Source organism: Urocampus carinirostris, chromosome 1, assembly GCF_059441175.1.
Source record: "Urocampus carinirostris isolate Australia breed hairy pipefish chromosome 1, RoL_Ucar_1.0, whole genome shotgun sequence".
NCBI lineage: Eukaryota > Metazoa > Chordata > Actinopteri > Syngnathiformes > Syngnathidae > Urocampus > Urocampus carinirostris.
Genome location: NC_142349.1, coordinates 4,407,735 through 4,419,542, shown reverse-complemented (window position 1 = coordinate 4,419,542; position 11,808 = coordinate 4,407,735). Strand labels below are relative to the sequence as shown.

The following is an 11,808-nucleotide window of genomic DNA, read 5'->3' as shown; positions in this document are numbered from 1 at the left end:
GCTATTATATATTGTTTATTTTATAAACCAAAGCGGATTCTAATAACAGCAGTTTAGTAAAGCTAGTTTCGCGACATAGATATGCGTCGGAAGTCTTCCACGCAAAGCATTGTGGTAAAGAAAGTGCTTTTCCGATAAGCTTAGGTAAACTATAAGAATAGGAAAAAACTTTGATCTGAATTTATATTTTTGTAATTATCGCGTAAGGATCTTTCTCGCCTTATAATGGTACAATTTGACAATCCTAGAGTATGTATGTTACCACGTTAAGTGCAAAGTTTATGTGAAAATCTGTTACAGCTAACACTCTTAATAATGCATGCTTAAATGGTAACATAACCACATACAGGTATGTATGTCGTGACATTCCTTTTTTTTTTTTTTTAATAATAAATTTTATAGTAGACACACTCATGCTTTGAAGACCCCAAGGATGTTGTTTTTTTTTCTAATGCCACGTCTGCGATTTCTCATTGTGCAGGTAAAATGGGCCGTGGTTACATCGTAGACGACACTGTGGAGGAATATATTTTCAAATTATGTGAACAACATTCGGATAATGTCACAGGCCTTGTCATTGGACAGGTAAGTTAATTGCCCTGTTTAAATGTCTTGAGCACCTGTTTTCGCGTAAGACCACAATCGACTCCCTAAAGTGCATGAATCTTACTTATATGACAATGTTTTATGGACTGTACCTTTCAAAGTTTCACTACTATCGAGATTTGTCGTACTGGATACGCTCAGTATACGCAATGAAAGCTTACTGCAGATTCCATGCCTACTAGCCGATGACAGCTCGATGGGCTACCCAAGTCAAGTCACATTTATTCGTAAAGCTCTTAATAACAGAAAGTTTAGAAGGGCTTTGTAGACCACAATTACAACACCCCCTGATCTGAAACCTACATGATTGCAGGGAAAACATTTAAAAAAACAGCATGAGGAAAATTAAGAAGCCTTGAGAATGGCTTGCACATGAGGTAATCCCCCTTCCATGATGAATAGGCTGCATAGATGTTGCATGGGTACCAATACACTAATAGGCAACATCAACAATTTAAATAAGTAATCAATTGAATTGGGTAAAAAGTCTAAGACGGAAATGACAACGCTTCCTATATTAATCAGCCGGTAGATGCAGTATCCCCGATGATATGTATCAGGCCCAGGTGCTGTTCTGCTGATTCATTCGAAGCTTGTGCTTCTCACTCACTCAGTCACCAGTCTGGTAGCAGGGAAAGACAAGGAAACTATAGTGTGAGGTCAACATCAATCGGGCTTAGTTAGCAAAAGGGGTTGGAAAAAATGTAAACAGTAGCTTAATGTGATAGGATGTATACATGTGTAATCTCCATTGATTAAAAACAGACTGCCATTATTTACTGTTTGTTTTAGAACTCAGTTCAGAGGGACTTTGTTGTCATGGTTTGTCGAACACCCCCAAAAGATGAACCCAATATTGGTCCTGGAAAGTCACTTGACAAGGAATGGATCAGCGAGCATGCTCGACAGGTAAGCTAAAATTACTAAATGGCGACATATGATAGATAGATAGATATATTCATCCCTGAAGGGAAATTAACATTTCCAGCAGCATCCCTGAGCATCACGCTCATGTGCCATTGATCTTTTTTGGGTTTTGTTTGGACGAGATCTAGAGTTAAGATGAGTGGAACACCGAGATATCTGAAATTTTTATGTGAAGTGCCTGGCTCATTCATGTAAGAGCCATATCTTGGTTCTGAATTGGTTCGTGCAGGTTTCCAGAATGTTGCCTGGGGGCTTGTCCGTATTAGGCTTGTTTGTCATCACTGATGCCGATGCTAAGGAAACACTAGCCACACTTCGTCAGGTGAGGTTCAGTAATCAACTTGGTTATCTTTTGAGGCACTTCGTGGTCTACTCTAATTCATATAGATTTATAGTTATATTGTTCATCAAGTAATTTGTTTCAAATCCTAGTTTTAATGTTTGCTTGTTTATATGAAGCTGGTGTTTACAGTTCAGGGTTTAATATCTTCCGAACGTCTGTGGAACGCTGACGATGATGAGGTTACAGACTGTGTCACATTGCACATCAGCCCCAAATCAAGAAAGTATCCTTTGGCAGCGATGACTCACTCAGTTGTATTGAATGGATAAAAACTTGTTACACATCTTTAATCCATTTGATCAGAATTAGCTGCCGAACATTTGATATAAAAGATCCCAAGGTGAGTTCTAAGTCACAGTTTCTTTTTGCAACATTATCAAGCAATTGGCAATTTGGGGTAATCGAATGATGTCAAGTCATTTTGATTTAACCTTCTATTGTGTTCCTTAATTTATTGCATAGTCCTATCATCATTTTTATTGATGTTTATCATTCCAGTTTAGAATTACATTGCATTGAAAAATGTACAGTTAACCAAGTAAAGTCATGTTTATTTGTGTAGCCCTAAATCACAAAAAGTCTCAATGGGCTTTTTCTCCTACCGCATATTCTACAAACATAATATAAATTCAAAACTAAGTTGAGACTTTTGGTGGCCCACACAACACATGTTTAGCAAATCCTACAAGTTTGTTTCCTACTTTAAAAAGAAAACCATCAATTATACAATTTTTATCCTGTTATTCCCTCCACCAAAATTATGCAGCCACAAAATACAAAGGAAATAAATAATAATACTTAATTAGTTGAATTACTATAGTTGACAATTTTAACAGGAGTGGGCACTTGAAGGCTTTGGCTTCAGCCTATTCTCTTTGAGTACAGTATATGTTTATGAATAATAGTATTGTATTTTTCTTGTTTTTTTGTTTTGTGCAAATATTTTGTTGTTCCTTTTTGTTAGTCAGTGGTTGCTGCTGTTTAATTTTGTTGTACTGTGCCCAAATAAACTTTATTCATTCATTCATTCATTCATTCACCACCAAAATTATTTTTTATCGACCATGGCAATCCAAAAGAACCAAATCAGTTCATTTTCATGCTCATCAAGGTAGAATTTACCATGTACCATATCAATATACATTTACTTAATTCATCAGTTTTTTTTTACCTAAAAATAAAAAAAAAATACCTTTTTAAAATTTGGTTTAAGTTTAGAAATACCCCCCATCTAACTCAAGTTTTTTTTGTGAATGCCTTTTCTCAGTGTTTGGCTAAGCCTGCTGACTGGAAGTATCAATCAAGTGTGTGTACCTCCTGGTCCACAATGAGTTGTTGTGTAAATGTGGACTTGTATGTTCCTCTACCTGACAGCAAGGGCTTTTCAAAGAGTATGGATACATGTCTTAAGGTATGTGCACTGGCATGTAATTTGTTCTTTTAAACATCAATGCATGTATTACAAATCATTTCTTGTGTTTCAGGAGAGCCTAAAAGTGTGGACAAGCCAGATAGAGAATGCCGTCTGTTTGATCGATGGTTTGCAGCTTCCTGACGATGCTGAAATAACATCAGGACAGGTGGTGTGAACAAATTTTGAAGTTCTTGCGTTGTAATAACTGTAATGCAGTGGTGGGCCGTGCATTTCACACCTTGGCCTTCCGTAGTGCTATGTCTTAATCAATCCAACCCATTTTATGGGTAAAAACATTTATTGCAGCTGGAGCTGCGACACATTTAAAATAACATTGACATTGTAAAATTCCAAAATTATCACAATACAGACACATTTTACTCACCCAAAATCATTTTTAGTTGTGCACAATATGTATCCTCTTTTTTTTCCTCAAGATTTTAATTACTCAGTTGCAGATATTCCTGTGTTTCACTTCCACCAAGAAGTTCCATCGCTTTCAAAGCTAATGCTGAAAGTCCAACCTGTCTTGTCGTATTTCTAGCATATGCTTTTATTTGATTTAGGGCTGAAAATGTCTGTTAGACAGAAGCAGTGGACACGGGGATACTGTATTTTTGGTTACCTTTTTGTTGTCATACTTCCATTACCGTCACCTAGCCAGTAATAGTTTGTGAAACAGCTGATGTTTCCTTACTAGAAGGCCCTGGCCCCCAAACTCTGAAGTTCATTGGCAAAATGAACAGCTTATTGTATGCCTTAGGGCCTGCATAACTGATTGTGAAGGCTTCCAGGTAAATTTATGATCCTGGCAAATTGCTAAAATGTGATTGGTTATATGCCTAAAAAAATAGAAAAGCACACATCTGAAAGCAGCACAACTAGGGGAAAAGCAACGGAAGGATGCTTAAAGACAATTTGGTATTCATCCATAAAATATAATGATTCAGATATTAGGCCTGCAGAGAAATGAAATGAAATAAAATGATCTGCATTTATATAGCGCTTTTCAAGTCAATGACTTCCCAAAGCGCTTTACAATGTGCTCCACATTTCCCAATAGCGGCCTTGCAGCCATGTAAGGCGCTAACCTGCTTATTGGGGGTATTAGGGGTTCAGTGTCTTACCCAAGGACACCTCGACATGTAACACGGACGAGCCAGGATTCGAACTGGGATCCCTTGATCCCAAGACGAGCGCTCTACCTGCTGAGCTACTGCGGCCCCAGAGAAAGCCTTGTAGGCCCTGATGGCCCACCACTTCTGTAGAGTAATCTTTTTGAATTGGCTGTAATTACAAATCAGTGTTCGAAATTGAATTTTGATGACAAGTCTGTAAAAAGGCCAATTTTGATGTTATGATTTAGATTTTCCAAAACAACCAAGTTTATGTTTTTATTTTTCTCTAAGGAAAAACCTTTCTTTTTTTTTTAGTAATCGATTTGTATGATATCAGTTGATGTCAATGACAATAAAGACTATTCTATTCTAATCATCAAAGTGATCTCTACATGCCTACCTACCTTCCTACTTAACATATTTCTTCTATTGTGGGCACATGAAAACACACCCCAACATTCTAAAATCTGTTACATGATGCGCTTTTTGCAGAGGAGGAACGTGAGACAGACGCTCACTGCCCAACTTCTAGTTATTCCGGTAAGATGCAGACCCCCAGCTACGCGATAATCATCACATTAATTACATGTCTCTCCATTATTTGGTATTTTATTTACATATGACAGTGCAAAATGGCTCACCACAATTTGGTTTTGTCAAAGTATGACTTTTATGCTTGGCAGGAAGAACCGCAAAACTTCAAAGATGTGCTCCAGCAATGTAGAGGCAGCCTGTCAGTCAGAGGAGCTGTTCATAGCCGAGCTTACATACATAACCACAAACCAAAAGCCAAGCTGGCCGTTAAGGTATCTTTTAATTGTTTTTAAACAGGAAAATCTCATCATCTTATCATGAATCGGATAATATTTATTTTATGCAGTTGCTGAAGAAGGATGTGGTATCTTCGATGGCCATGAGAGTTCAGATGCTGCTTGATGATCTTCTGGCTGCGGAGGATGAGAGCCAGGGAGTTACTAAAGAAAGACTTGGGACAGGTACTCTATACCTCCTGCATTATTTACTTTGATCATTTGATCAAGTCTATTACACCGATTTGAACTGAAGGAAATGGATATTGAAATTGTTTTAGTCTATTTTTGTGTACGTATAATCAGATGAGAAATTATAATCTTAACTTTCTTTATCTGACATCATATTAAGCCTTTTGTTGATCTCTTTATCTTTTCTCACAAATGTGATTGTGTAAAGGTGAATCTGATATGAAAATATTTAACAATGATAATACAGTAGGTTATTTATTTTTTTACGTAATACTCTGTTAAAATAATTTGGTTTTCTGAATAAATTATTGGGGAAAGTGTTTAGATTGTCAAGGGGACAGGGCCAGGATAAGCTTTAGCTTTTTCCCATCTGCCGTTTTAATTTCCTTTTTTTTTTCGATTGTTTCATAAAGTTATTGAATTTTAATTAAATGTTACCTTGTATTTGGATAAACACAGGGGAAAAAATAAATGTCAATCGATCTATTATCAATTTACTCAAATTTAGATATTTTTCTAGTGTGTCTACCTTGACCATTGTAATACAGTATAGAAACCTTCATCTCAAAACTTGAATTTTATTGCCATTTTTTTTTTCACACAGCTCTGATACTATTAGCAGGTTTTATTGGGTCATCACATTTTTCAGAATGTCTTTCATTATTTAATATTTTAATAATGTCTTATTGTTTTTTTTCTTTACTAAATAAAGGTCATTTATCATCACTTTTTAAATAATGAATTTACTGAATATGGAAAAAGTTGATGTGCTGTTAATTTACTGCATATTTTTTAATACTTCACCCAACTGAGTAAACACATCCCTGCTCCAAGAACAGAGTTCATCAGTTAATAGTAACACAGCGGTTAAATATTGCTGCTTAGAGTAACTAAAGCTAACTGAATCACTGACTTTGACCTCAGCCTAGTTCAGTCATCAAATTACATATAATTTAGCACTAGAATGAGGTAAAACCTTAAATAATGAAGAACAAATAAATGTGTTTTTGTCATAACATCTGTACTATGTGCAATTGAAATGTATTGTCTTATGTTTGACTTTTTAGCTGACATCAGTGTCTTATAAGTCAGGATTAGTACATTTAACTGAGGGCATGTTTTGTGCCCTTCAAAAATTATTAAAAAAAAATTCCGTTCCAAGCAGTGTTTGGTAACATTTCGAAGTTACACCTAAACACCTTCACTTTTTGCTACTAACAATGATCTAAAATGTAACTACTGCCTTTTTCAAACTCCGGAAGCTTAATTGACTTAATTAAATGGTCAAGACCTATTCTAAACCTTTATGTGCTAATGTAAATGTTAATTGATTCTGTTTTTCAGAGCATTTCTGTCTCCCTCATCGTGTGTTTTGTCCTGCAAAAGTGAATGGGACATTATCAGTTTGTGACTACCAGTTCAGTGACGAGGACCCATCTCAGGTCATTGACAGGTTGAAAGAAATGTTGGACATTGACACCGCTCATTCAAAGCTAGATACCAATCAGGAAATTGCTGCTGTAATCATAGACAGCAGAGAACCAGAAGGTGAGCAACTATTCTGTATGAGACGAAAGAGAAAACATTTCGGGGCTCTTTTTGTGACCAGTGGTTAGAGATGCAGCATTATATACCCAAGAGCTGGCGTGGCTTTGTTTGTGTAATGTACACATCCATGAAAAACTAACTTTTGGTGGGGTACATGTGAGAACACAGCTAAATTGATTATCAACATAATTGACTCTTTGCTTACCTTGCGAGTCTTTGAAATGATGAACAGCAATGTTCCCTCTAAGCTGCGCTTGTGGTCACTGCCCAGACCTTGTAAGTGCGCAAGAAAATCTATCGAGTGCTTAAAATTTAGGACTCGAAATTGCAAAATGAATTAACTTGCAGATTCAGCCAAAATTACAGTGCATGCATGGAAAAACAACATGGGTTCCCACTGCAGTGAGTTTTAAACGCAGTATTTTGAAATCAATGTCAGGACAGGATTGAGTTAAAGACAGTAATCATGCATGTAAGCTGGAGCTCACGTGCCAGGAGGGAGGGGGGCTAGAGAGGAGGCGGGTTGCAATGGAGGATATTGTCATTTCTGTTGAACTGGTGGGTGCACCTTTTATGTAACTTTCAGTGAGTTTCTGCCATTGTGCGGTGTGTTTTACATGTTATGTCTGCTACAGATTTGTGTTACAACAGCTTGACATTTTTTCCCTCAGCCATGGTGTCAATCATCACAGGAGTCTGACTGTTCACATTAGTGACTTTACATGAAAAATATTCTTTTTCTTTGGTTGTAGGTAGCTGGAAAATGCTGTTACATTCAAATAATTTGTAAATCTATCAAGTCAATCTTTTTGCCATAGTTGCCATAATTTACTTCCTCTAAAAAAGTATTAAATACTGCTCAGTATTGTGCAACTAACGAAATGAACCCACAACATGTTAGTGTTACGTCAAAAAAAGATACATTTTTAAAAATGGAAGTCTTATCTAAAAGTTGTTGTAAAAACAACTGACGTTTGTGAGTGGTGCAATCTTTCCAATATGAAATGAGCCAATTCATTCAAATTTGAAAAATTAGCTAGTGATGCCGGAAACCTAGCAAAATATAATTTGATTTAACTAGGGTTTTGGACATGTTTGATAATGATTTGGTTGCCATATGCAGGATTGATGTTTATCACTGTTATTTCAAGGAATGCTCACAGACTTTGTATGAATACTCAGACCTAGGAAAGATTTAAAGGGAATATTGGTGGACACCAATGTTCCTTCTAATTTTCCACGGGTCTGAGCGTTCACACAAAGTCGGTGAGCAACGCTTGAAACAACAGTGAGCCACCATAATCCCAAGTGTGGCAAGATAATTAATTATCAAACATGTCCAAAACTTGACATCAAGTTACATTTTGCTGAGTTTCCGGCAATGCAAAATTATTTTTCTCTTTTGAATGAATTGACTCATGTACTATTGCAAAGGTTGTACGGCCTACAAACGTCGTTTGTTCTTACAATTCTTTCACAAGCTATCCATTTCTTTTTTTTTTCCTGATATATTTTGTCGCATAATATTAACATTTTGGGGGGCTTATTTAGTCGGTTGTAAGATACAGAACTGTACTTATTCACATTTTTTAGTGGAAGTACAATGTTGGCAACACGATTCACTTTATATAATTGGAAATTATTTGAATGCAACACAAACTTCTTATTCTTTTTTCGGTGTTTTTTTTTAAAATTCCTTTAAAAAAAATCTCATTGTGTTTATTTTTTCCGAGCTGTTACTTTTTTCTTTTTGATCTCTATTTACTTTTTTCCTACATTTCTTCCTTTTCTTCTTTTCTGGCTTTTTTCTAAAATTTTCCTTCCTTTTTTTTCCTCTTTTGTTTCTTTTTTTTTCTCAGCTTTTCATTACTTTTTCTATTTGGTATTTTTTTCTTTTTTGTTCTATTGCCCCCTTCCTTTAAGTCATTTTGTGCATAATTTAACTTAATATTTGGTCATGTTGGGATTAAAGAAGCAAAAACAACCTGAAGAGCCGTTTAGGACCCTTTTCAGTGAGCTGAGCCGAAGAAGCCGGTTCTCGACATACTCTACTAACTTTACTCAACTTCGTTCGACTTCAAAATACCGCATTTAGGACACAACGTCAGAGGAACCTGTGTAATTTTACCTTCATGCACTGTAACTTTGACTTAAGTCGCTTCTTAATAAGTAATTTTGAGCCCTCATTTTTGTGCGCTAGCTAGATTTTCTTGTGCGCTGAGAATGTGCGAGCAGTGCGCAATTGAGGGAGCAGTGCGCAATTGTGCGAGCAGTGCGCAATTGCGCACGCGCACAGCTTATAGGGAACACTGGTGGACACTACTGTCTCAATGGGTATCTTCTGGATATCATAATATATAAATCTGTAATTGTTACATTGCAGGTGAGGTCCTTCCAGATTCCACAGTGGAGAATGCTGAAGCGCAAGAGAGCAGAAGAAACAACTACATAGGTTAAATACAGTTATTTCTGAATCAATTCTTAGTCAAATCAATTAAAGTGACTATGAGCTGTGTTCTCTTATTTTACATTATAACATAAAAACACCTAGTACACAATAACACCTATAACACTGTTATACAGAGTGTTCCAAAATGTTTGACCCCATTCTAATTGCCCATATATATTGATGGATCTCAAGAAAACTAAATACACTTTATACTGGTCATAGGTTTTATTGGTTATGTTACAAAGAAAGGTAAAAAAAAATTGTCCGTTCTTAAACTGATTTTCATAAATGAATTATGATTTAATTTAATTTGACGTTTACACATGCTGTCTTTTTGTGTTTAGGCGTCGCCATGGCCACAGTTGTCGCCCTGCTCGCCACTGCTGCCTCAATGCTTTATCTGAATGACATTTGACAGATTCTAAGAATTTTATTAAAGTGACGTCTGTAATTTACTTTTTTGTTGTTATTTTTTAAGACACATATGTCAAGTCATGTTTATTCGTATAGCCCTTAATCACAAATAGTCTCAAAGGGCTGCACAGATTATTGCAAACCACAGAATATTATTACGCCATCCCCTGATCTTAAAGCTACATAAGGGCAAGTAAAAACTCAAAAACCTCAACATGAGGAAAATGAAGAAACCTTGAGAAGGGACCATGCATGAGGTAATCCCCCTTCCAAGGATGACCAGGCTGCAATGGATGTTGCAAAAACAATTAATACACAGCTATTGTCAACATAAAATCTAGGTTATTCATATGCTATAGAATAGAAGAGTGTTTTAAGCCTAGATTTAAACAGGGGGAAGAGCATTCCACAGCACCGGGGCCCGAATGGAGAACGCACTCGAACCTGCGGATTTCTTCTTGGCTCTTGGGATCACAAGTAGACCAACATTTTCAGAGCGAAGGCTCCGGACCGGGACATAGGGGGGAAATTAAATCTGAAATATATGAGGGAGCAAGTCCTCGCATGATTTTGTATTTTACCAACAGAACTTTAAAATCACATCTTAGGCTAACAGGAAGCCAATGCATGTTAGAAAAAATCGGGGTAATGTGATCAAACTTGCTTGTCTTAGTTAAAAGCCTCGCTGCAGCATTTTGTACCAGCTGAAGGTTCTTGTTTTGGGACTTCGGGAGACCGGAGAGTAGTGCATTACAGTAATTGAGACTGGAGGTAATAAACGCATGAATTATCATCCCCGCATCCGACTGAGACAGCATAGGGCGAATTTTATCAATGTTGCGAAGATCGAAAAAAGCTGTTCTAGTCTAGTGTTTGAAAGGACAGATTGGGGTCAAATATAACACCTACATTTTTGACTGAGTCACTCTGGGCGATATTACATTTGTCAATGTTCAGAGCAGTTTTTGAGAACAAGTCACGGCATTTAGATGGACCAATAACTAACATTTCGGTATTTTCAGAGTTGAGACACAAGAAGTTGAGTGACATCCATTTTTTTATCTCAGTGTGGCAGACCTCCAAATTTTCACAGTTTAGTGTGGCAGAATCCTCGATCAGAAGATATAGTTGAGTGTCATCTGCATAGCAATTGAAACTGATATTATAAATGCGAATAATATCACCTAATGGAAGTATGTACATGCTGAAAAGAAGGGGGCCAAGTACTGAACCTTGCGGAACACCACAGGTAACACGAAAGGGCTTAAATGTAATTTCACAATATTTAACACAGCGTGTCCTATCTGAGAGGTAGGATCTGAACCACAAGAGTACAGTTCCTGAGAGACCAATCCATTTTTCCAACCGGTCTAGCAAGATGTTATGGTCCACAGTGTCAAAGGCAGCACTAAGGTCCAGCAGCAGCAAGAGTGATGAAGCGCCGGAGTCCATTGCCGGTAGAAGATTATTGGTTACCTTAATCAGGGCTGTCTCATTAGAGTGTTTAACCCTGAATCCTGATTGCATTGATTCAAAAAGATTGTTCTCGGATATAAAATCATTCAGCTGCTGTGCCACAACTTTTTCAAGTACCTTAGAAAGAAACGGTAGATTTGACAATGGTATATAATTACATAAGCTGGAAACTCCCAGAACAAAGCATCTTGCACACTTTTCTTCCCAGTTAACTATCATTAACCATTTACTTATTAGTGTCCATTTTTTAACCTTCTCTTTCTGGTCTCTTGGGAAAAATAACCTGCTGGTATTTTCTTATTTTAAACCATGGCATCATGTTATATTTTGGCAAATGTTGGCCCACCATATCAGGTTGTGTGACCTGTGAAACAATGCTGAGAGAAAAGAAGAGCTACATTGAGTCAAAAAACATCTTGCAGTTTCAAATATGTCCACAGGATATTGACAAAGCCTAATGCAACCAACAAAACACCAACTGTAGCTGTTTTTGCCAACTACCATTAATCAAC

The 11,808-nt window shown here is 36.8% G+C and overlaps 1 protein-coding gene across 4 annotated transcripts; it reads left to right on the top strand.

The window, feature by feature from the left end:
• Positions 1-57: 57 nt before the first annotated feature.
• On the top strand, positions 58-9,861 carry odr4 (odr-4 GPCR localization factor homolog). 4 transcript variants are annotated; one of them, XM_088344336.1, is made up of 14 exons: positions 97-144; positions 482-585; positions 1,399-1,515; positions 1,763-1,855; positions 1,993-2,099; positions 2,180-2,216; positions 3,144-3,287; positions 3,361-3,456; positions 4,901-4,948; positions 5,092-5,214; positions 5,289-5,403; positions 6,754-6,957; positions 9,341-9,409; positions 9,751-9,861. In XM_088344336.1, the coding sequence occupies exons 2-14, from the start codon at positions 487-489 to the stop codon at positions 9,819-9,821; spliced, it is 1,323 nt and encodes a 440-aa protein (XP_088200462.1). In that variant the 5' UTR covers positions 97-144; positions 482-486; the 3' UTR covers positions 9,822-9,861. The 4 variants fall into 4 exon arrangements, with proteins under 4 accessions (XP_088200398.1, XP_088200462.1, XP_088200239.1 ...); XM_088344113.1 differs by lacking the exon at positions 97-144 and adding an exon at positions 151-349; XM_088344192.1 differs by lacking the exon at positions 97-144 and adding an exon at positions 204-228.
• Positions 9,862-11,808: the final 1,947 nt, after the last annotated feature.